This window comes from Lissotriton vulgaris, chromosome 3_1, assembly GCF_964263255.1.
Source record: "Lissotriton vulgaris chromosome 3_1, aLisVul1.2, whole genome shotgun sequence".
Lineage (NCBI taxonomy): Eukaryota > Metazoa > Chordata > Amphibia > Caudata > Salamandridae > Lissotriton > Lissotriton vulgaris.
Window position 1 is genome coordinate 1,892,443,071 of NC_141689.1, and position 26,503 is coordinate 1,892,469,573.

The window sequence follows — 26,503 nt, forward strand, 5'->3', positions numbered from 1 at the left end:
ATCTCCCAGTTTGGGGTCCACCTTTATCAAGAGCAAACGCCGTCGTTCTGTTAAAATGGCGCCGTTGGCGTTACCCGGGAACACTATAGCCTTCTGGGCCCAACCTTACAAGGATTCCGGGGAGTTGAGGGATCCCGAAGATTTTGCTTCCTCCACTATATCTAAAATGTTGGTCAGAGGGCCCAGAACATCCAAGAGCTTGTCCTGCCAAGTCCGCCAGGACCTATCAATACCCGTTTTGGGGTCACGCATAAACTTTTGCAAAAAGGTTGCCATATGGTTGTCGATTTCTGGTGTTAAGGCTACTTTGCCCTCCAAGGAAGGCCTGGGGCATGCTGCTCGCAGGCAATTACGAACGTCCTTATTCAGGGGCTTCCTGATGCGATGCGCAACATATTCTGCTACCTTGTCCGCCGGAGCCCAGTCTGAGGAGCGAGGATGTACAATTTCGTCGAACATGTCCGAAACGTTGGGCGGTGGGACAGCATTGGAGGTCCCATGGACCGGGGCAGCCAAACGTGCGGGAGGGGGAGGAAGAGCAGGCGGCTGGCCCTGTGGTAAAGCAGGCTGCGAAGCAAGGAAAGCTTGTTTAAGCCTATCATAGGCATCACTAGCATCACATGGGCACTTGGCCGGTGGGGGAGAGGTCACTGGAAGGTCCACTGACTGGGAAGCTGGAGCCTCCCGGCGTTCGCAAAGCACGCCAAAGCTTCATCAATGCGCTGTGTGAGGCGCTCTTCTAAGGGAGCCATTGCTTCCCCCACAGCCTGATAAATGGAGGTGTCTACTGCATCATAAGTCATCATCCCATTGGAGGTTGGTCAGGGCATCACCCCCTCCATAGGTGTAATCGTCATATTCATCCTCCATGACCCCTGCTGGATTAGATAGGTTAGCTTTATAATCTGGGCGTCAGACGCCACAGGAGAGCAAGGCTCCAAGTAAAGAAGGCTGGGTGTCAGCTGTGTAGCAGGGCGAGAACCTCGTAAACCAGTTGTGCACTAAGCAAGGGGAAATGAGAACCCCAGCACCACTGTCTGGTGAACTAAACGCTATTCCACACACTTCAAAACTGGCCTGGGAAAGGTGCTTAATCAGCGCTAATGTGTCCAGTACAGACCCAGAGGGCGTGAAGCAACTAAATACAGGACTCCACTAAATGCCTAATGGAGCGTGTCGTTTACTACGAGGGGCTGCTGGAAATGAGCGTGTTCTCATGGCAGCCCACTTGCATATTCTCCTCAGGCCAGAGAAAACCCCAACTACGGCGCGTCGCATAGACCCTTCAGGGTTTAAAATGCGCGCGCGGTACAGCAGTCCTGCCGTGCCCCCTGACGGGAAGAGGAATGCGGGGCACACCAGACTAACCTCGTAGGCGCGAAGCTCCCGCGGTTCACCGCACACAGACGGGCATTCGCCTCAAACAAAACAAGCACTGGCGTTGCCAATAGGTCTCGCAGTAGGAAAGTTGGAGCTATTACAATTGCAAATAACCATGCCTTTTTTTTTTTTTTTCATTTTAAAAACATAAAGGGCTTTGTCATTTACAAAACCAATAGCTCCAACTTTCCTACTGCGAGACCTATTGGCAACGCCAGTGCTTGTTAGATATGAAATTGTTCCACGGGAGCATGGTCTGCCCATTATTGTGTGCCCTTCTGCCATGTTCTGTAGCTTCCAATTAAGTCCCTTGCAACGGAGAGGATCTGGGCCTAAAATCCCCCGTGTGTCTGTACTGCCAGGATGACATTATTATTACTTCCCCTGGGGGAGACAAGTTGAGGGGGTGGGAGTGGGCCAGGCACCTGACAGCTCTGCTTGTATGGCGCAGGAGTTAGACAAGCGCAGGCAGCGGGTGACGTCACAGAGATGGGGGTGGGGGGGACAAGCGTTTGCTCAGAGGCAGGCAGAGCTGGTTACTCAGAGTGAGAAGGAGAGGGGGTTCTGCATGATAATCAGATAATGACTAACTGACTCATAGAGAGCCCTCGTTTATTTCCTCAGTTCTTTGCAGTAAAACCATCTTGATGTCAGTGAACATTTCTAGCCTGTTGTACGTGGCACAGTGGCATGCGAGATAGTTATGTTAGTAACGTCAGAGAGAGCACAGCAACTAATGCATAAACTTAGAGCAATTTCCGAAGGAGCTTACCGTACTCCGTAGAGGCCTAGGTGGAACTCTACAATTACGTAATTCTGCGTCATCACCTGCATGCAGACAATGCAAAATATAAATTCGTGCTGAATGTCAACTGCACTGTTATAATGCCAATCTCGCTGATAATCGAAATTGCCTTATTTCCCCATACAATATACGACTGTACTTTCTTGGAATACTAAATCAATCAATAAATAATTGTTCTTTGTCGTCAGTATCCGTTTCCTCCTCGAGCTCCCACGCCTGTTGGAGTGCAATTATTAGAAGGGAAGAGGCGACTCCGTTGGGTACAAACGCTGCAAGATGCATTATGGCCGCACAAACAAAACTCTAACAAAAGATTCACAGCAGTTGGAAAATGAACAAAAATAGAGAAATTCTTCCACTGCCAAAAGGATCTGCAATCAAAAGGGACAATGTCAAGACTAGCGAGCCAAAACAAAGCAATAGCTGCTGCCCGTGATTTCCCCCAGAAGAGCTCCACCTGAGATTAATATTGATCTGCGCGAGCACGGCGCGTTTTTATTCTCTCAGTCTTTGGTTTTTTGGGCGCTAAAGCTCCAGCGATGATTTGCATCACAAACTACCCGAATCCTTAGAATTATAGAAGAGCCCTCTAACAATGAGACGCCCCTCCTGGGGAAACTGCTCTGAGAGGTGTTTTACTACACCAAGAACGGCTATAAATATTTTATATGTGATTCAGATGCAAAAGAAATCACAGCACGCCGAGTTTTACTGTTTTCAGAAGATAACTGCACAGGGGGGATGCACCAGGATTGGTAAGAAAAGAATGAAAGTAGATTGATTCCTGCGGGCCCGGACCGCGAGGGAATGTCAACATAAACATATAATGGAGGGAGGCCTCACTGAATCGGGAATGAGTTTGCCAAAATGCAAATAGTGTCAGTCAGTGGATCGCCTGGGGGAGGGGGGGAGGGTGGGACAAACCTAGCAGTGAATAGAGGCTTACCATTCCTGCAATGCCATCATGTAAAAACAAAGCAACAAGTTGGATTAATAAAAAGCTGGTAATTCCTGTATATAGCTTTGTGGGTCGTCTAGTTTGTGGCAGCTAACCTGTGTATAGCCAGTCACAGATGAGAAGAACAGCACAGCTAACTCAACCAAATCGTTCCCAGGCTCACAAGAAGGTATAGGTTCACTGTAGTAGGCAGGAGGCTGCGGGTGAAAGAAAAGGGTCACTTTGCAGAGAAGAATGCAGATAAACAGGCATAGGGGAGGAGAAGCCGCAGAGCGCACGCTGGGTGAAGCCCTTTGATGTGCTGTGAGCGGCCGGTAAACTGAAAGTACGGCCGGCCTGCGGCCGGCCATGAATAATTAGGGGAGGAGAAGCCCTTTGGGAAACTGAAAGTACGGCCGGCCTGTGGCCGGCCATGAATAATTAGGGGAGGAGAAGCCCTGGCCGTGAATGCGCGTGCTTGTCTTGTTTGCTCACGTGATTCACGTGAACTCTAAGAAAACCGCAGTGCAAGAAGCCCTTGGTTTGACGAGGATTTCGAGCACTTGAATTCTCGCTCCCTCAATGCGCTTGCGCGCATTGTAGGTCACGAGACCTAAAAAACTGAGAAATCCCCATACCGCGGCTGCTGCCACGGTATTAACAAAAGTTGAACGGAAAGGGGGAACGGTCAGCAGACCGCCCGAACGAGTGCGTCACACGCTAACAGACAACAAAGTCACCATCTGTTAAGGAAAATAACAACACAGTTGAACCTGCCATAGCACACAGCGCGTATGCGCAATAAGGAAATCCCAAACAATTCACCACATTAGCATCGCAAAAGTACAAGTACAAGTACAATAGGGAAATGAGGAAAGCACTTAACTCGGCTGCTGAGCAGCGAAGAAAGAGGAGGAAGGGCTAGTGAGAGCGGACTACATGGGGGCTGGAGTTCCCTGATTGGTGGAATATTGACATTACAGATTGGTTGTTTTGTTGTTGACTACAGTTTCCCTAGGTTGAAATGCGGTCTGTTGTTAAATATTGGCTGCTGAGTAATAAAGTGAAGAATAGAAGGCATGATCCCAGTCCTGACGTAGAACTCCATTCTGCTCTGACATATATTTATCCTAAACCCTTTTAAAATGTATTTATTGTTCTTCTAACCCCCCAAAAAAGTTTCTCAGCCACCTTCATTGTCCAAATGATGAACCTTCTGCACATGTAAGATGGTTGGTGTTTGCAAGGTGACAACAGGTAGAATATCTATGTTGGAAATCATAGACCCTGCATTACTTAGCAGTGCTGATATCTTTGAAACTTACTACTAAAAATATAGAACATGTTTTATGGAAAGGAGCAGTAATGATTGGTTAACTGTTGGAGGGTTGAAAAGGCTAACGAGTATTTCTACATGAGATATGTCTTAGCTAGTGTTTAGCATGGAACTGTGAAGTCTGTCTTGACAAGCTGTAACTGATGATTCTTACACGTTGCCGAGCTCACGTTTAGACTAGCTGGGTTTCACATTAGCAGTGGTCCTGGAAGCTTAGGCTTCTTAAATATAATAGGGGAGAGGAGTTGGCCTAACGGCTAAGGCGATCGGCCTCAAATCTGGGGAACCAAATTCAATTCTCAGCAAGGACACGCAACGTCGTGTGATTCTGGGCAAATCACTTTTTGTCCCCCTGCCAAACAAAAATGAATGTGTTCTCATGTAACGCAACTGGTGCTTGTGTAAAGCGCTCTGATACCTGATGCCCTCGGTTCAAGTTTGCGCTATATAAAACTCTGTAAAAATAAAATAGAGGTCAAGCATCCTGATGTGCATCTGCAGGTAATAAGTCAGACGACACGCTCTTCCAGCTTTGTTTGGATTGATGAAAATTAGAGCTACTGCAAGATTAGACTCTAATTAGAGCTTCGGTGTAGGTGTGGTTCCTCTCGATCTTCAAAGTGTCCCCTTCATCTTTTCTGTGTGCAGGGTCAGATAGAAAGTGTCTAGCAGCTGGTAACCTCCAGCTGCCCACACACTGGACAGGAGCAACAAAGTAGATGTCAGAGTTTTTGTTCTCTGTGTGACTTTTTGTGCAAATTTATAGATGCCCTTTTACTCTTGTGTTTCAGCATGGCCTGTAACACGTGTCCCCATACAGTTCCAGCTCCTCAAGTGCAGGACTGTATACCCCTCGGCATTCTTGCAGTAGATACATTAAATTTGAGTTTAGCTGAGGGTGCAGGGTACTGTGTATGGTATGAGATGCAGATGGCACTGAGGATGCTAAAGGCATGGCTGAGCATGAACACAGCCAGACTAATGCTATTGTTTTTTGCATGGCTGACTATTGCAGGAGCAGATTATGTAGGCTGTAGTGGACGATGTGATGGAAGTCACTCTGGTGTTGCATGAATGAGCACAGGCGAGGATGTGCAGTGACTACTTTTTAGTGTGTGGATGTGCCGGCCAGAAAATGAAGGGACGCACAAGTCTAATTTTCTGGATCATAATGTGACATGCTTATTGTTATGTGCATCTAAATACAAACCTGCAGAGAGATTGGAGTTCTACCAGGAAATAATCTAGATCACTAAATCAGAAAAAGACTAATAAAACAGACTTGCTTGTTGCTTAGGTATTGTGTGGTGATTGATCAGGAAATTTCTTTTCTAGCTGTTTGATATTTGTTGGTCGTATTTTGCCTATCACAATGGCAGGGCATGTCATTGCTGCCTGTGCATCTTGTTTAGTAGCACACAAGTCTGCCTGAAATCTTAGAGCGAAACAAAAAAAGCCTGAAAATTAGATGACATGTGAGTGGTTGGAAAAATCCTTTATAAGTGTCCAGGCTTGATCTGTTTTGAAATGCAAGATGATTTGTTTTTTAAGAATACTTTTGAAAAATGGTAGCATTGCTTCTTTCTGATAGTGCTAGTATTATTTGGTGCTTATACAAAGAACAAAGACACAGAGTTTACCAATGGTCTGTTGTAGCTGGGTGCATTTCTTTGTCGTATATGAGAAATCCAATTCTCCTTTGTAAACACGTTGGAAGTGATAGATTGAATCCTAGCCAGCCAGAAAAGTAGTTGGAACTCTATGCCCCCAGAATGGCTTGTTTCAAGATTGGGATGACTACTGAACTCGAGATAAAATCTCCTTGGATGCATATAGTGATAAAAGACCAAGAGAGACACAAACATCATCTAAGTTAGATCTCATGTGATGCAAAATATGTAGACCATTTGTTACAAAATTATTGGGTCACAAGTCTGGGTTGAGATGTGGAGATAAACAGGGGTGAAAGAAGTTTGGCTGAGCAGCTAGACTGCAGGTGGGTGATAGGACACTGACACCAGCAGCACAGGAGATGGGTACAATTCAGCTAAATAGCAAACGTTTGCAGCAACTTCGCACACAAATCCAACCGCAGAGAACTCGTTGGTAACCTACCAACTAAGACTGCCACCTGACCCCAAATGGACACCCCACACCAGAAACAAAACAGCAGCAATCATGTGGACCATCTACTCAAGAGCCACAATGGACACATGCCCACACTACATCAGCAGCCTGGGAACATCACCAATCAGCACCACTCTGCTCCCCATCATAAACACTGCCACTTTGCAGGATGAATGGAAACTTGCAGAAAATAATGCCATCCTCAAGAAGCCTCACAGCTGACCCGAATCAACTGAGCAACTTCTGACCCATCTCCCTGCTCCCCAATCCAGCAAGAGTGATTGAGAAGGCCATCAACAAGCAACTCACAACCCACCTCAAACTTTACCATTTTCTAGACCATGCTCAATCAGGGTTCAAAAAAGAACCACAACACCGAAACAGCACTCATTGCGGTCACTGACGACATTGAGTCATCCTGGACTGAAGAGCAACAGCGGCCCTCATCCTGCTCAACCTCTCTACGCCCTTTGACACCATCTCCCATAACACCCTCATCAGAAGACTCCAGGAGACTGGCATACAAGAGGCTGCTCTCAAATGGATCTGTTTCTTTCTTATGGGAAGAACGCAGAGGGCCAGGCTGTCACCCTTCACATCAGACCCCAAGAGGTTGATATGCAGAGTCCCACAGGGATTGTCCCTCAGCTCCACCCTTTTCAATATATACATGACACAGCTCGCCATCTCATTGGATCACAAGACATCACCGTCATCTCCTATGCCGATGACTCCCACTTCATCCTCTCCCTGACAGACTAGACAACCACCACCAAGACCAACTTCTCCAACTGCATGACCATGTTAGCAGACTGAATACAAACCAACTGCTTGCAGCTCAACTCCAAGGAGACAGAAGTACTGCTCTTTGGCAACACGTCCCCTGGTGGCGGTCGGAGCTAGGACCAACAACCACACCTACAGACTATGCAAGAAATCTAGCGATCATTCTAGACGACAAGCTCCACATGATTGCTCAAATCAGTGTAGTGTGCTCCGCCTGCTTCCACATTCTGCGCATGCTACAAAAGATCTTCAAAGGATTGCCTCAGAACACCAGACCGACCTTCACGCAAGCATTCATCAGCGGACTGGACAACAGCAAATCACTCTACACCGGAATCGCCACACAGCGGCACAGACTCCAGACCATCCAGAACACTGCTCCAAGACTCATACTCTACCTCCCACACCACACCTAAAGAAGCTTCACTGGCTCCCCATTGACAAACACAGTTAATTAAACTTCTCATGCACACATACAAAACCCTACACAGGACGGGAACAGAATACCTGAACTGCCGCATACACTTTTAACAGCCCACCAGACACCTACACTCTGCCTCACATTATCTGGATCTGCAAAAGCAAAGTTGAAGGTCGCTCATTCTCCTACATCGCACCGATGACATGGAACAACTTATCTCAACACCACAAAGGATCCTTCTGACTTCTTGAGTACCGCAAGAAGCTGAAGACCTGGCTATTCGTATAAGCACCTTGGGTACATCACACCTACACACCTGCCCAAGCTCCTGGATACCCTCTCGGGTGATTAGTGCATTGTATAAATCAATATAGCATAACACAGCGGTGGCAAGCAGTTGAAGCGTAATGTAGACAAGAGACAGCAAACAAAAGAAGAGTTAAGGGGTTCAGAGGTCATGTTTGGACAGGGGGAGGATGATAGGATTTTGACACTCTTGGGGAATGCGCATGGGGAATAACAGATCAGAAACCTGATAGGTCAGGTTTCGACAGACCCTGAAAGGTACCTGGACATGCGAGCAGGGTTGGGCAGACCAACATTCACAGAAGGCAATTGGATAAGAGAATGGGCTAGGAAAGGACTATAATAGAGGCTTACAAGGGTGTGGATAAAAGGCTTCTTAGTTAACATGATCTCCCTTCTGGAGACGTGAGTAATGAGTGTGCTGTAGAATGCAACAAATTATTTATTTATGTAGCTTATCACACATCACTTCGCCAATTTAGAAGTGCTTTAACACCATCAGTGCTGCAGCAATCCTGCCTCTGTGCTGAAAGTGCTTGAATCCCATTGTTCATGACGAGCTCAGCTCGTCATGAGCACACGAGCAGTGTACTGCATGACGAGCTGAGCTCGTCATGAGCAGGGAAGGGGTTAAATACCAGCGCTTAGAAATTCCTGCTATTGGAAGGATGGAAGGCTGAATGGCTCATGCTGGGGTTTGACTTGTAACCCACAACTCAATATAAATGTTAATGACAGCTCTGGTGTAACAAATGTGCTATAAGTCCTAATGCAAGTAAGGAAAGTGGCCTCACACAGTTCCAGATTGGGGAGTAAAAGACTGTCGTAATTGGGGTGCAATGAGCCTCCCCACTCTTCTGGGCCTGGATGCCGATTCACTTGACACCCTAATGATAGTTCCCCCTCTGAGCATGGATACATTTATTGATCCATCTTGATTGCATAGTTGTATAATTGGAATTAGCAGAGTATCAATTTCAACAACTCACCCGACTTGAGTAAGAACGCATCCCTGGCCAAATCACTTTTTTTCCTCGTGCTGAAGTGTAAATATGTTTAAAGTAAGTTCGTGAAACATCTGTTCTGATGTGCAGCCTAATACTAATGTTGTAATCAAAAAGAGAGAGGAGAACTAGAGAGGCTAGTCCGCTTCCCCAGTTTATATGTTCGCAATCAATGAGAACTAGCTCTGGTTTAAATTGTTTGTATGTCTGCGGGTGGAGGAAAACCATTAGATTTTATGAAGGCCCTCACCCACCAACCTAGTTGGTGGCATGCTTCATCATCGTGCTCCACCCGAGGTACCGAGCTTCGGCACCAGATTACTGCGGAGCGGGTTTTTTGGTTCGTGAGGGTGCTGTGAGTGTGCTCTGAGTGAGGTTTAAAATACTGTCCTGGGTGTCCCAAAGACTGTTTTAATGGTGGGCCCCAGGCAGTCAATAAAAAAAGGCTATCGGACGTGCACAGTAGGCTTATGGCCTCCGACGTCCTGTGCGGTCAACTAGTTTCAGCCAGGCCTTTTCTTCTACTGGCTTTCGTCAGGACCTTCTATGTGTAGGGTGTTACACGGGTTAGTATGAGTTTGTCAGTGCCGTGTGTGTAAAGCACACGCTACGGTGCTTATATGTGCATGAGGTGTTTCCTCTCGAGTTGTGCACCTGATTTTAGCGAACAACTCCGCATGGAGCTCAACAGGGGGCCAGGACCATGTGCACTTGCGTGATGTCGCTGGGCCCGCAATGAACCTGTTGTCCGTATCGTGTGCTTTACACACAGGGCACTGACAAACTCATACTAACCCCTGTAACACCCTACACATATAAGGTCCTGAAGAAAGCCAGTTGAAGAAAAGGCCTGGCTGAAACTAGTTGACCGCACAGGACGTCGGAGGCCATAAGCCTACCGTGCACATCCGATAGCCTTTGTTTTTATTGACTGCCTGGGGCCCACCATTAAAACAGTCTTTGGGACACCCAGGACAGTATTTTAAACCTCACTCAGAGCACACTCACAGCACCCTCATGAACCAAAAAAACCTGCTCCGCAGTAATCTGACGTCGAAGCACACCTGAGGTACACTCGGTACCTCGGGTGAGGCCCGATGATGAAGCATGCCACCAACTAGGTTGGTGGGTGAGGGCCTTCATAAAACCTAATGGTTTTCCTCCACCCGCAGACATAAAAACAATTTAAACCAGAGTTAGTTCTCATTGATTGCTAACAGCCTAATACTAACACAATCAAATGTAACCCTACCAGCCTCCATTTTGTAATCCCATCTAAACCAGGAAGGCATAGAACTTAATGATTTATGCATTGCACCTTATATTTGAAATGCTTCTGTCACAATAAAAATTATACATTTGAAGATCTATGTTGTCTGCCTGATATTAAATAACAAGAATAAGATGTTGAGTTGTCCCAAAACATGTTGCTCTAGATTAGCAGTTGGAAGGTTCACCTTGAATGTCGGAAACTTCTAGATATTTTTGTGGATATCAAGAGACAATGGTTAAAATGTGCATAAGATCCTTGGACCATATGTACAAAAGGGTTTAGCATTTCTTAATGGACCGAATTGCAGTTTCGGTCCGTTAAGAAATTCAAAATTGCTGTTCCATATGCACAAACTAAAGACAGATAGGGAATTGCAACATGCTATTTCTACCCAGTAGGAATCACCTTTTGTGTTTTCCTAAATATGAACTCGCAAATAGGGATTTCCTATTAGCGATGTCCTAAGCACATGTAAAAAGCGTTTCCTAATTGTGAAATTTGCAGTTAGTAAATGCTATTAACATCGAGTTGATGGTAACCATGTGCAATTTAAAAAATTGCACCCAAAAAGTATTTTTTAAACTACAATTTTTGGGAGTGCATCGGGGGTGAGGGGGCATGTATAGGCACCCTTGGTTTTTGCATTTCCTAAATAGCGATTCCTACTCTGTCGAAATCTCTATTTTAGTACATTCCATTTTGCATTTCCTAAATAGCGATTTCTCAATATTCGCTCTTTAGATAATGCCAAAATGGAATTTCGTAAATATGGCCCTTAGTTTCTTATATCTTTGCGTGTTACTTGAACAGTTAGATCAAACACACTTGAAGAAGCGTGATAGGTACTCTGAAACCTGTTGCTAATTTGACTGTTGTGTCCTAATTTTGTCAGGGTTGTACTCCGGGCTGGAATGAATACATTTGTGACTGTAAATTATGTTATTTTTAGGAAAACAAACGTGTCTTTGTTACTTTAACTGTGGTCATTGTGATTTGAATGTTTCACAAACTTAAAGTATGGGGTTATCTTGATTAATTTTTTCCAAGACTGTTTTCCCTAGATACGGCCATCTTTTTCATTATTTAGACAGGCGTCAAATGCCTTTTTGATTAAACTATTTGTTTGAATGACGCAGTGTCTGTCTTCATCAGTCAAAATCTGTTTTCTCAATACAGCGAGCTGCAGAAGATGGTTACTTGAAGACATTGGCTAAAAGCTGCCATACGAGCAGCAGCGGCACCTGCACAATCACATCCCATGCTGCTTCCACTAGTTGTCCACAAAATGCCAAGGAACAGCTTCCCAAGTACCAGGTAAGAGACCGCAGATCCAAAAGATGAAATTCTGTTTATGCTCTTGTTTAGACATAAGTTCCTGTGTCACATGCTTTCACCCGTTTAACTATGTGTGGAGCTGTTGTTTGAAATAGTCACATCTGTCAGTTTTCATTGTTACTTGTGTTATTTTCATTCTTGGTACCATACCGTCCGGTAGTATATGACTTTGAAGTAAAGTGGTATAGTCTTATTGGTTGATGTATGTGCAATTCTTAGATTAAAATTTATTTTACCATCTCGGATGTAGATTTATGAGCGCCTATGGCTGTCCTGTAGAGAACCTTATGTATAAAATGAATTTAATTGAAGAACATGCAGAGAAAAGATGTTTAGTGTGGGTTTATATTGATAGTGCTGTTCATTGTAAAACAATGAAGAAATCTAGATTAAAATGAAACAATGGTTGAAAAGTAGTGTTGATGCTAATGGACTCATAAAGGTACATAGTGGTCACAAAGACCCATGGATGTCTTCCTAGAAGAGAAAATGGTGAATAGATTTGCAGGTGTGCTTCTTTGGTGGTGTATAAGATAGAAAGACAGAGGAATTTGAGCTTGGGTGAGATATGAAGTATATATAGTGACTACAGACTGAGGTACTGTGACTGATATAGAGCATCATCTGACCAGGGTACCGAAGATTATCAGTAAGAATAGACCCACTAGCTGGGTCCAAGCCATTGGCGTGACCCATTAATGAGGTCATACTTTGAAGAGGTAATCTCAGAATTGTTCCCTTTCCTATCATGCTTTTAATACTCCATTTAGTGCAAAATATTCCACAAGCTCTAGTAACCAGTAAGTGCAAAATGTTTATTTTCCTTTTCATTCTCTAGTACACGAGGCCAGCCTCAGATGTCAATATGCTAGGAGAAATGATGTTTGGCTCTGTAGCAATGAGTTACAAAGGTTCTACATTAAAAATTCATTACATACGGTAAGTTTGCATTTTCATTTATCTTATCAGAAAGGTTTTGTTTTACAAAAATGTGACTGAATCTGTAATAAACCTATAAAATCACTTCCTTTGTGTCGACAGCTCTCCTCCTCAGTTGATGGTCAGTAAAGTTTTCTCTGCAAGAGTGGGGAGTTTCAGCGGCAGTACCACAACGTAAGTATTTTCTCTGAAATTTTGCAATTTGTATGTTCTACTTTCCTTGTTCCAGAGAGCCCACTCTACCTTCCTACTCTCTAAGGGTACAGAAGATGTGGTATAATGAATTGTGGCTGGGGCAACATTCTATTCTGTTATGCACCCATTGACTGTGAGGGAGGAAAGTGTTTTTAGAATCTGAAACATCCAGTTGCTGTTAGGGCCAAAATAGGCTAAAAATTGTACTGTGTGTACCATCCTTCTTCTGCCCCCACAGAATCAGAGAAATCATTCTGTTAAACGGTCTGTACAGTTTTGTCAAATTCAACGTTGGATCAATTTAGATCTGAATTTGAAAAACTGATGAAAGATCCTCTAGATCTGAGACCAGTCAATCCATGCTTCATTATTTTCCTTGAGTGTTTTCCCAGTAAACCCCATTTTAAACTAACATAGCCTACTGATTGGATCTCAGAGTTGGGTCGACGGTCTTGCATAGGATCTAGAAGTTTTTCAAACTTGCTGCTCTGATGCCACTCAGTGTACCTTCACTTGGCAGCATTTCAACCAGACACCCTTTCAGAAGAGTCTACCCACTTTTCATATTTTGATACATTCTTTCCAGCATTCTCTTTTGCCCAGTCCAATCAACATTAAAGTAACACTCATCTCATCTCAATTGACGGCAATCTCTTGATTTTAAATACAGGCATGTGCTCTGCTGCATGCTTACACATCTTTTTGGTGACCAGGGCACATATTTCTCTGGCAAAATTATGGCCACCTAAAGTATTTTGCATATGAGTTTTAATTCAAGACTTGAGTATTGATCCATGTTCTAATATGCTTTTTGTTGTTTTCTTGACCATGCTGCCTTATTTTCAGTTTACAGGACAGCTTAGAATACATTAACCAAGAGTTGAGTTCAGGAAAGCTGGGTACGAATCTGAATGTTTTGAGCTCTTGTCGCAGTGGAGGTAACTTGGGTAAGTTCGGTGTGATTTATAAATAAATACTTTCTCATATGATATGGCTTTAAGTCCTACCCAATGTCACTTACTTATCCGATTCGCTGTCACTGAGTTAGAGATTGGTAAAAGCTGTTTACTTTAAGTTCAAGAATTGTCTCTTTGAACAGTAGAATATGCATGTTCCAAACATGTACGTTGTTTATTCTGCAGATTGTTGTGTGCTCTCTCTCAGTTGCTCCCATAATGCCTCTTGTATATCTGTTTATCAGTAGAAAAATGTGTTCCACCCCGATTTACAGTTGCATTGGAACATAATGACATGCGCTTAAGAAGATTGACTTACAACTGTAAGTGGTGCTAGAAATCCTCTTAGGACATGGGTCTCCAACCTATTCTGTAATGTAAGCTACTTCTTATCAGTGAAAATCGTTGTAAGCTACTGAAGCCAAGTAACTAGCGCATTGTTACCAGACACACCCTTGCCCAGCTTCTTCAATTTTAAACCTAATGTCCATTGGGCCCGATACTATGGTTTGAACAAAATTGTGTGGCTAGGGGTTCTATGATAGGGCTGCCATGTGCATCAGTGAATGCATGGTCTGTGGAGATGTATGAACATGTGTGTGAATGAATGTGATATATGTGTATGGGTGACTGAGGGCCAGTGTTGAATTTACTTGTGACATAGGACTTACCTTTCGCTTATATATATAATATAAATAAATATATATATATATATATATATATATATATATATATATATATATATATATATATATATATACACACACATTGGCTTTTCTTATCACTTTTCATCAGGTTTCATTTTTCCGATACACGGGCTATCACTATTGCTATTTCACTGATGCAAGCTATCTTTCTTTTCATGTGTTTTTCTGTTAGTGATTGCAGGGTTGAGAGGTTCTGGAACAGTTCACACACTTGCGTGTGTACGTACGTCAGTATATATTTGATTCTGTTTAAGATTCAGTTCTCTTTTTAAAATTCAGTTTTTATTTAGAATTAGTCTTTGTATTTAGAATTAATTTTATCGTCATTGGTACGAAAACGGTAAATGTTGGAATCATGAAGACAGACACTTCAAACAGATAGTTTCATCAAAAAGGCATTTCACACCTGTCTAAATAATGAAAAAGAAGGCTGTATCTAGGGAAAACCGTCTTAGAAAAAATAAATCCAGATAACCCCATACTTTAAGTTTGTGAAACATTCAAATCACAATGACCACAGTTAAATAAAGTAACAAAGGACACCTTTGTTTTCCTGTAAAGTACATAATTTACAGTCACAAATCTATTCATTGGTAGTCTCACATTTTTAAATATGGCGATCGGGCATCTAAAAGATATATTGTGCAGCCCTGTTTTGCTTTTCATAGTGAAAAACGCCGCCTTCGCAGGAGTCAAATTAGGCGAGTTTGCTGAATCATTCATAACGCTCCACAGAGTTACAGACACAGCTTATAAGATATTTGAACAGGTGCGAAATTGTCCCCCTGAGTTTGGATTAGAACACCTAGTACTAGGTTGTAAAAGTCTTCAGGTTCAGAATGATACTTAGCTGTTATTTTGTACTTGTTGTTATATAGAAAAGCTCGAACCCAAGGTTGCAAGTGTGGCGTGTGAATCAGTAGGTGGCTCTGCCATAAATGGTAGGTCATAGCTTTACCCGTTTTTGAAGAAAGGTTTGTTCTCTGAATCCCCTGTCTTGTGTACACTTTCTGAGCTGATGTGAATGTAATTTGCCATTTTGCATTATCTTAATAAATGAGATTTTTTTTATTCGTTATTTTAGTGTGAAGTGTTTCTAATAATCACCAAAAGGCTTTCACTATAGCAATTCTATATTTTCATTGATAGGAAAAATTAAGACCACAGAACGCTTATACCCAGTGGCGGCTGCCATTAACAAAGGGTGATGGAGTGGGTGGGGGAGGCGCCGTGTGGGGAGCGTGATTGAAATAATGGGGTCAAACCCAACAAAAGTCAAAGGACCTGGGTATTAAATGGTATAGAGAAAAGTGGTCCTAGACATAACTTAATCGTATCAATAAATGCTAACACTTTTTTGTTTTTTGGGGGATTCGATCCTGCAAAAGAAGAGAAGATAAAAACACAAAAACAGCCAGATGCATTTGTAATTCTTACAGTACCCAAGAATGATTCCAAACACAACTTAGTCTGAAGCAACTTAATTAGTAATTTATTACATTGTATACATATAAACAGTGAAGGCTGGGGGTTACTGCCAGGTGCAGTGAGAAGAAGGTGCAAAAGTAAGTTCTTGCGTAAAAAAAGGAAAAGAATTCAGGAAAGATTGAGAAGAAAATCCAATGTTTTATATTGAGCTAAGGTCCAATTCTCTTAGCAAACAAAAAGGGCCTGCCCCGAAGGTTTTTCACACAATATATTACAGGTGTCTGTCACAGTGTCACCGCATCTGTGCAGACGATCAATGGGAGGGGGCATCAAAGGTGCAGGTCCCAGATGGGGGGAGATCGTCGACGTTTCGACCCTGGCGCAGTTGAAGGAGTATTAACACCTCAGCTATGGGTCTTCCTCAGGACGGGGTGAAGGGAGAGGACCTAGGTTGCGGGGACCACGCCCCCAGCAGCGAGTTGGGCAACCCGTCAGTGGTGTGCCACAATATTCCGAAAGTTTCTGGTAGTCTTATATGGACTTAATGAAGAAGTTCCAAATGGGAAAATTTATTCCAAATACTTCCGCTTACAAGAAACGGAATGAGAGACGTGGGGGAAAAAGCAACTTATTATTCCGCCCGTCGATCCAATCAAGGAGTGGTTCTGCTAGCCCAGGTGTGAAGCGTCCTCGAGGGTTCCATCTAACAGACCTGGTCTGTGGGGGGCGTGTTCGCAGTGACTTGGCTGCCGTCCCGTCATATCTCCTTATCAGCCGGAGGCGCTGGACGGGAACCTTTACCCGCCGCTTCTGTCATCCAGGTTTATCAAATTACCAAAATGACTAAAACAGACTATTAGTCATACCTGCCCTGGGTTTTATTCTATTGAGAACTTTCAACCCCGTTTTTAGGGGATCCTTTACTCCCCGGGCTCAACAATATTGTCAGTTTGGGTCATCCGTAGAGGTCGACTATACCCTCCTGGCATAGGGACCTGGTAGCCCCACCGATTCTGATTTAAGCCCAGAGCCCACTCTTGAAGAGTCTTTATCCTTGAAAACTGATGTTTAGTTACCGTCTTTATCCTTGAAAACTGATGTTTAGTTACCACCTTTGTGGTTATCTGTTTCAGGCGCGTCCTCCCACGTTTTGGACCTGAGTATTGCGCCCTGAAGAAGGTGAGACTCACACTTAGGTCACACACCGAAACGCGTGTCGGCGCTTGAGTTCTTCTTGTTAATCAGTTGCTTTATTTTTTCCCCCTGTTTGCAACCATCAATATACGGAGAAGAAATTTGGAGCTCAAACGTGAACTGTATCACTAATTGATTTCTTGCTTCATGTGCTATTTTTTGGTATTGATCATACTTATTCCATGTCATACGGGGAAGTTGTTTATTGTATTATATTTTGATATTTTGTAAATGTGGAACTCTTATTTTGGAGGACGTCTGATTATGTGTTAGTATGTGTTTGCTTGGTGGAACGAATTGGTATGTGTGATGAGGATGTGCTTGATGGAGCGGTAATTTCTTCTGGTAGTTTCTCAATGCAAAACCTTCATGCTACCTCTAATTTACCGCTCAAAAGGTGTTGGGCCCTTCACACCATGTATTACCTTCAGGAGACTTTAAATAAAGATGAACAGTCAAAAATGCAATTATTATTTAAGCCAATAAAGAGAGTTGTTGAGTATTTAAAGGGTTTTATTTTCTAGTCAAAAGTTAATTTTTCTCTGACCCTTTATTCATTAGTAAAATATCAATCTGGTTACAGAATTTGGAAAACAGGAAAAATAGCATTAATACAGAACATATTACAGTCTGCATATAAGCATTACATATAGGAAAGAAAATGTGGCACAAAATGTCATTCAAAACTCTTAAAGAGTTTCTAAGAAAAATAGTCTTGCAAAGCTAATCAATAATTAAATAGTTGGCAAAAATCTCCCATAAAGAGAAATAAATGCATAAGACAAATAAATCTTTTCAGACCTAATTAATTAGTCAAAGCATAAACTTAAAGTTTAGCATCTAAATCTAAAGAGCCTTTCTATCTGTTGCTGCTCTGTGCATCTCTGTGTCTAAAAAGCAAACCAGGAGGGAGACAGCCCCTCCTTCACCAGACCTCAAAGGAATGTGGCCTGCAGTGCCAAAATATGACGTGGAAGCAAGAACCCTCCCCTTGACTCTCCTCGGACGCCCCAGGCTGCACCCGTGACGATCTCGTACCTAACCCATAGAATGAAGCAAAGCCTAAGCCAAAATGAGCAAGAAGCCAGCTGAGCTGAGAAAGCCAGCCCCTCCTCCGGAGAGGTCAGTATTTATACACAAAATTTTGGCAGACTACACAAAATGTTGCATCTCAGGAAAACCTGTAAGTGATTGGTCAGTCATGATGGCATGAGTTCTCACTACCCTGACTCATTCTAAAAAACCTGACTTTACCAGTTTTAACAAAAGAAGCATACATGAATAATACATTTATAAAAGTTTGCAACATTTACTAGGAAAAATGTTTCTATAGTTTTCCTTCCTTTCACAGCGCTGCATGACGGATACTTTATCAAACTGGTACATTGGCACAATCACAAGAATGTACAGTTCAAGATGGCCTTGACTTCTTCGTGGTTTGAGGAAAGCTGCCACAGTCTGCGCATGCTCTCTTCTCTTTCAAAGCAAGCCATATCCTTGCTGGTTTCACAGGCAGCCATTTAATGGTAGGCCCCAAAAATAAAACAAACACAAAGATAATATTAATTTCATGTAAATCAGCCCATTATGTTTCCCAACTCCATACTAATACCCCTTATAAATGTTTACCTAGCCAAGCTATTGGTTTCAAGCTGCTTTTCTATTATTTATGACAACATGCAAAAGAAATGTGCAATGTGCAACATAGTATTTTCATGCTTTAGTGTAAAATTTAAAAGCACACAGTTAATATAGCGCACACAGTTAATACAACACACACAGCAACATGCTTTAGTGTTTTAGATAGCTTTTCATGCAAAAAAGCATTTAGCCCCCTGTGTAGTGTTTGGTGCATTATTAATTCACACACATTATAAAAAGAGGTGTTATTAACTGAAAATATTTATCAAAATATGCAACAAGTCAAAGTCTCTTAAGACAGTACATTTAGACTATAAGGGATTCGCTGGGAAAGAGAGAAACACATTCTATTAATCTTCAAAGCTAAAAAGGCCACTTTTCTCTACATTACAAAAACACATGTTAATTCAGCAAAAGCATTTCAGACTAAATAGGCCTCACTTTCATATTTTTCATGTGCCATGTTTTTAACTTGCACCAAAAGGTGCGCGGCAATTTAAATGCAGTCTGTCTGAAGCACAAAAAATAAAACCATGCCTGACTGCAGATGAAATCTGCTTCATCAATTGGATCATTGTGGTGCTATTTTTCATTATATTTTTTATATAAATTATAAAACTATATTCAAGAAATAAATGTGATATTTTTGGTACGCCGTGGGTCTTTCTACCATTCTTTGGAAGGTCAGTTTTCTTTACATGCTCTTGGTACGACATCAGGGAATATTAGCACATTGTGATTATATATACAGGCAGATATTTGTTGTTCTTATTAGCAGTGTGGGGGGAGGCCACACGGCGGCGGGGAAATGTTAAAAACAACGAATAAAAAACACACCTGACACCACCGGCCGCCTCCCCCGTCATGTCATTCCTGCTAGCCTCTTCCTGGTCCTAGCAGCCCCTCGGACAGACTCCCATCCAATCCCCGTGCTGCAGAGCAGGAATGATGCTCCGCTCAGATCATGAAGTCTGTAGGGTTTCTCCAGTCTGGCTGCTGATTGCAGCCGGGTTGGAGAAACCTAGGTGCGCATGTGTGTTTTGATCGGCCTGAAACGGCCGGGTAAACACATATGCGTACATAGACTGTTCACAGGCACTCCTCCTCCCATTCCCGCCCCTCCATGCACATGCTGACTCAGAGCATTGTTTTATTTTTCGTTTGCTGGCTCTGCGCCAGGCAGTGGTGCGACTCCTCTGCCATTGCGGAGGAGCCGCCATTGCTTATACCGTTCTATGGAAGAAGGGAGATTTTGATTAATGCAAAAACCACAGTTGATGGACAGAATGCAGAACAATGTCATACATTCACCCCAGTACAGAGATCTGGGCCTAAATCCATCGTTTTTTTGCACTCCACACCACCCCAGTTCAGACATGGCCATATGCAAATCAGCCTTGACCCTGTGCCTCATGGGAACAGTCCAGCCCGAACTGCTAAGCCATGTCTTTCCTGGACCGGAATCAAGCATCCTAGGACCGGTTTCTGGCTATCGGCCGTCTTCAGCCAGGATAGCTTGACTCCAGTGGTGTGGAGAGCATGGGACTCACGTCTGAGCATACCCATCACACTCGGGGTGACAAATGCAAAAACCACAGTTGAACTGAGCTGAACTGAACTGGGGTGGTGTGGAGTGCAAAAAACCGATGGATTTAGGCCCAGATCTCTGTACTGGGGTGAATGTATGACATTGTTCTGCATTCTGTCCATCAACTGTTGTTTTTGCATTGGGAGATTTTGATTAGACACTAAATCGTTGATTCGGCAGATCACAGGAAAATAGAACAATGTCGAGAAGGCCGGGGATAAAAGGACAGGGGCATAAATAGTGAAGTAGAAATAGATGAACAAGGACTGGGAGAGAACCAGTGACAGAGGGGCAAGCACAGAGAGAGGAACATAGGATCAGGAAAAGACAAAGATTGATACTATAAGGACATAATTATGCGCACAATCCTATGCCCGCACACACACATCATACATCAGCACACTCACAATCTAATGCTGATGCACCCTCAAACCACTATCTTACATTAACACAACTAGCATCCCAAGTAAACTCGCCCAACATTGTATGTCCACATTGCCACAATTAAATGCATGGACACTATCCATCATATGGTCATAAATCACCTTTGTAAGACAGGACACCCACCACAATAGCTTCACATAATCAACATAAGTCCATACAGCCACCTTTAGACATCCACATACCCATGATCATGACACCACCCCCACCTTCATGCGCCTTCACCAACTGCCACACACTCATACACCCACCAGCAAATAGCCACCCAGCCATCATCATACAGTTCACACACCTCCCATCATATGGTGCATACCCACCTCCATACTCCCAGAAAGCAGCAATCTCATGCCCTCTCATGCACCATTTTATGCCATCACACCCACTATTCCATCCAGCGCGCCAATCATTATATGCCAGTTATCTGGAGCGACCACAGTCTCATTACCTTCAAGATCAATACCAGTCCATAACCTCCAAGACACTTACATACACCACAGACGGACACTGAAACAATCATTTAGAATGCAATGGTCTCTGCATTATTAAAGGTAGAGCTATTGGCATTGCTCATGACATTTTTTTTCATTTTCTTTTTCTTTAAAACATAAGTAAATGGTATTGTCATTTACAATGGCAATAGGTGAGCATTAGACAGTAGTAGAGAGTATTCCCGGACACAGAGCCACGCACACACACACAAACGGCTGTGTGTGTGTGTGCGTGGCTCTGTCTGTGTGTGTGTGCGTGTCTCTGTCTGTGTGGGTGTGTGCGCGGCTCTGTCTGTGTGGGTGTGTGCGCGGCTCTGTCTGTGTGGGTGTGTGCGCGGCTCTGTCTGTGTGGGTGTGTGCGCGGCTCTTTCTGCGTGTGTGTGTGTTTGTGGCTCTGTGTCCGCGAATACGCTCTACTACTCTCTAATGCTCACCTATTGCCATTGTAAATGACAATACCATTTATTTATGTTAAAAAAAAATGAAAAAAATTGTCATGAGCAATGGCAATAGCTCTACCTTTAATAATGCAGAGACCATTGCATTGTAAATGCTTGTTTTGGGTCTTGACCTGAGAAAATCTACTATGTGTATATCTATGTATATAGAGATAACTCTAATCACTAGTATATGCAGCAGACCTTTGTACTCTCTACCATTCTTATTTGACTCTTAGAGTATATCCATTCTTATCTCTTCCTTGAGTGACTTTAAATCTTGTACATTTGCATTTTTTTCTGTTTGTATCTTTTATGTAACGCATGTAATCCTAAATCCTTATGTTTTGCAACTGGTTCTTATGTAAAGCGCTGACACCTTCGGGTAATGTTCGGGCTATATAAAATCGCATTAAATAAATAAAGAACAAAGGTTTCTAACATATCAATTCATTTTCCCAAGTGCTGCTAAAATATATATATTCTTTCAACGTTTAACGATGACAATGGCCACGAGCATCAAGCTTTGGCATAATTTGTTCCTGCTCTTGTGTGAAAAACTATTGAATTCGTGCACATCCTGGATGATGCGCTATTACAGCAACGTGCACAAATACATATATTCGCTGATGTACGCAAATATGCAAGATAGTTTAAGTAGCACTTCTCAAGAATTCTTCCTGTACAGTTATCATCTAGCCCACAGTGTGAAGTACATTTAAATTAGTGTGTTTTTAAATGAGAAGTTGTCCAACACCGGATTGAAACTCGGTTTCCGAAATGTATTTTAGGAAAACTGTTGCATGTGGATTGTTGATTTAAAAAAAAAAACTTCCTGACTGACTGTAAACGGCCCTCCTTTGGGCGGAGCTCCGAGGGTCACAGAAAGTGGACAGGCATGAGGGTCACAGAGAGTGGGCTGGCATAGTCTCTGTGATGGAAAGACAAGTATGAGAAAGAGAACAAGGTATGGAGAGAACCAGGATCAAAGGAAAGGCTTAGAGTCCATGATGGAAACAAGCATTGGCAAAGTCAACGGGGCTGAAATTAGCTGTCAGACTATTAGCTTTGTTGGTGCTTGTTTTGTTTGCTATTGTTTTTGCAAAACGTTTTTGTTGGGGGAAGATGCTGGACCTCGCCCATCTAAAACACATTGGCCAAAAACAAAATATGATTTGGTTCCGAAAAGCACACATTGCCACAAGAGACCCTGGCACTTAAGAGAACTAATTTATGTTTGGATATGTTCCTCATGAAAGGGAAAATGCCGTCTCTCAGAGAAGTGAACCCTCTCTGAAGCGGGCTGACCCCCTGCTCAATGCTATAGTGGGCAGATTTAAAACGAGAATGCCCAACAACAACACAATGGGTGAAAAGGGTTGGATGAAACCCCCTATGCATATGTGCATTATATATGTATCATGTTAATAAAACGAACAGATGGCAAATTCTAGATCTTGAAAGTGTGAAGAGTGGAGCGAGATGAAAGTAAACGCAGGAACCTGACAAGGACAGGCATAAACACAGTGGAGTAACAAAAGCCCTTGCAGCCCCCGCGGAGGGGGGGGGGGGGAGCTTGGGAGGAGGGGTCCCTGTCCCCGGACCATGGAGGGGGCTCCCTGCATGTACTTTGCAAGGGGGCTCCCCCAAGTTACGTTACACCACTGGCATAACGTTACTCTTTGATGGTAGTGACGGGTGTGGAGAGGAGCTTTATGGATTCAGTTTGAAAATAAAACGCTGCCTGTGGTGAATGGACAAAGCGGGCAGGAAAGATGAGACAGGGTGTCACGATGTCCTGGTGCTCCAACGCTTCGCAGGGGCAGTACTGACGAATGTCCCGATCACCCTTCCACCGGTACCCTCGCTTCAAGAGCAAGACCACCAGCAGCAGGGAAAGGGGAAGTGGACAGAGAAAAGAATACCTGTACTTCGACTGGCACCTCTATCTTCTAGTGACTGCTATATTTCTTGCCGTCTACTCTGAAGGTGCCTAATACACAGAAGGGAGAGAAGCAGAGAATATACCACAAACCTTTCTTCACTACGCAGACTGTTCTTAAAAGGGTAACAAAACTTGTCCTACCAGTTTCAGCCCAGGTATTTGCCTCTCTTCTATATGTGTATTGTTTATCTGGCTGAGCTTCCTGCAGTGAAGACATATGCGTACATTAGAATCTCTACCCCAGATAATTCCTCCCACACTCTCTCACTCTCCCTCTGACTGAACTAGTACCTGTGAAGCCTTTTGCCAGACTTGGTCTCGGGGGTTCTCTGAAGAGATGTTATTCTTGGCAGCGGTACAAGAAATAGTTCAACAGATTTTCCGTAGCACGCAAAAAGGATACAGGGAGGTACAAAGGGGAGGAAAGTAAAGGAAAAACGCAAGGGGGAATGTCCGGGGGAAGATACGAATGCTGGACAATTTAGTTCTTGTACTTGAAGGCTTGACGTGAAGATATAACACCTTACTTGTAGAGTTCAGGAACCTCTTCTGCTGGATACTCAACTATGATGAGTCTTGTCGAGTCTTCTTGGAAGCAAGACTCCTCAGGAAAACGGCTATGATATCTGGTTGACAGTTGTCACCGCTCTATGACAGCGGCCGAAAACTTCGTCAGGACTGTGGTACCTCTCTGAACTGTGAAAGCACACTGTGGGAATTTATACTACTAAAGTCTCTGTATTCCCAGCTACTATGACTCTCTGACTTCCTACTATAATTGCTGTAATTCTCCCGTCATGAATAGTTGACGCGGAGCAGCGACTAGGAAAAGCTTCTCGAACGGAATCTTCGTTGAAGTGCGCAGTTAGAAGCGCGCGACTTCCAGAAACCCACTAGAGGGCGCACTTCTCAATTACTCTAAACGGGACATTGAGCGGCCATCTTAGGGAGGGGAACTATGTACAGTCTTATCAGTTCTCTTGTTCAATGACTCGGATTACCTCCGGAATTTCTCAGCTTACCAGAGGAGCAAGGGAACCAAACATTAGCTCGTGTAGAGCGGGGCAATGACAGGGATTTAGATAACTGTCTTGAGGAAACTACAGTAGCCACTCGATGAATCCTGACAGTACCCCCTCTCAAGGACCGATTCATCGGTCCTGGTTTGTGTGGAAATCTGGAGTGAAAACGTTTCAGCAGTTGTGGAGCATGGATATTACTAACAGGTTCCCAGGACCTTTCATCTGGGCCAAACCCTTTCCAATCCACTAAGTATTTCAATTTCCCCTTAAGGTACTTGGAATCTAAAATATCCTTAACCTCATATTCTGTGTGTCCTTGAATGTTAAGTGGATCAGGAGGTTTTGTGAGTCGTATAGGTGATTGAATCTTTTTCAGCAAGGATACATGGAAAACAGGATGCACCCCAATCTTGGTCGGAAGTTTCAATTTTACAGTAACTGGTCCTAACACCTTCTCTATGGTATACGGGCCCACAAATCTGGGTTGAAACTTCCTGTTTCCCTTCAAATGTAAATTCTTAGTGGATAACCACACCTGATCTCCTTCTTGGTACTGTGGGGACTCTTGTCTATGTGAATCTGCAAACTTCTTATAGGACGCCTTAGCTTTCTCTAAATTCTTCTCAGCTGATTTGTGCAACAAGCTCAAATCTAAAAGGGCTCTCTTGGCTGCTGGGACATCTAACTCCTCTTGCGTAATCATAAAGTTAGGATGCCTACCAAAGTTTAAATAAAACGGAGAGTATCCAGTAGATGCACTCTTCGCATTATTGCAAGCAAACTCCGCCATCCACAACTTTTCTGACCATTCCCCACCTTGATCCAATAGAAATAACCTCAAGTACTGTTCTAATTCTTGATTTATCCTTTCTGTCTGTCCATCGGATTCTGGGTGATAACTAGTAGACAATCTACCCTCAATACCCATCCCCTTTAGGAAGGCTCTCCAGAAGTGAGAAATGAATTGGGGACCTCGATCTGAGACCACAATCTTAGGGACACCATGAATCTTTACTATATTCTCACCAAATACTCTAGCTAACTGGACTGCGGTTGGAATTCCTGACAGCGGGACGAAATGACTCATCTTGGTGAAGGTATCTACCACTACCAAGATGGTATCAAATCCCTTGCTTAACGGTAGGTCTACTATGAGATCCAAAGAAATTGTATGCCATGGAGAAGTGGGAGTAGGCAAGGGCTGCAACAAACCTTGGGGAGCCTGTCTATTTGGTTTACTTCGAGCGCAAGACTCGCAAGACTGAACATATTTCTTGATCTGATCGGACATCCCAGGCCACCAAAAATAACGCTGTACCAATTCTTGAGTCTTAGCAATTCCCTTGTGACCCGCTAGTGGATGATCATGGCAGCTCCGCAAGGCCTTTTCTTGGAGATCTGTGGTAGGGAGATATAAGGCTTCTTTTACATAAGGTAGCTGGTGTCGACACTGTCGTTCTTCCCCTTGTTGGACCCACTGCTGAATCTCTTCTGTGGTAAGACTCTTTCGGACCTCTTCTTTGAAATTATCTAAAGTAAGTGCACACACTATCTTTGTTTCTGGAATGATCGGTTTAGTTTCAACAGTATGTTCGGATTCTTCAGTTTGTAGTCGGGACAGTGCGTCTGCTTTTCCGTTCTTGGGACCAGGTCGATAAGTAATCACAAAGTCGAAGTCTGCAAAGTAAAGAGACCAGCGCAACTGACGTGGAGTCAAGGTCTTAGCCGTCTTTAGAAACTGCAAGTTTTTGTGATCAGAATAGACTGTGACTGTATGTCGTGCCCCCAACAAATGTAAATGTAAATGTAAAT

At 43.4% G+C, this 26,503-nt stretch overlaps 1 protein-coding gene across 3 annotated transcripts in view; it reads left to right on the forward strand.

Moving 5' to 3' along the window:
* FNIP2 (folliculin interacting protein 2) overlaps positions 1 to 26,503 on the forward strand; it is a 387,981-nt gene that overhangs the window by 193,368 nt on the left and 168,110 nt on the right. For all 3 annotated transcript variants that reach the window (XM_086962360.1, XM_086962362.1, XM_086962359.1), the window contains exons 3-6: positions 11,552 to 11,689; positions 12,549 to 12,649; positions 12,752 to 12,823; positions 13,691 to 13,791. In XM_086962360.1, the coding sequence (XP_086818486.1) occupies positions 11,552 to 11,689; positions 12,549 to 12,649; positions 12,752 to 12,823; positions 13,691 to 13,791 (412 nt within the window). The remainder of the gene's footprint in view (positions 1 to 11,551; positions 11,690 to 12,548; positions 12,650 to 12,751; positions 12,824 to 13,690; positions 13,792 to 26,503) is intronic.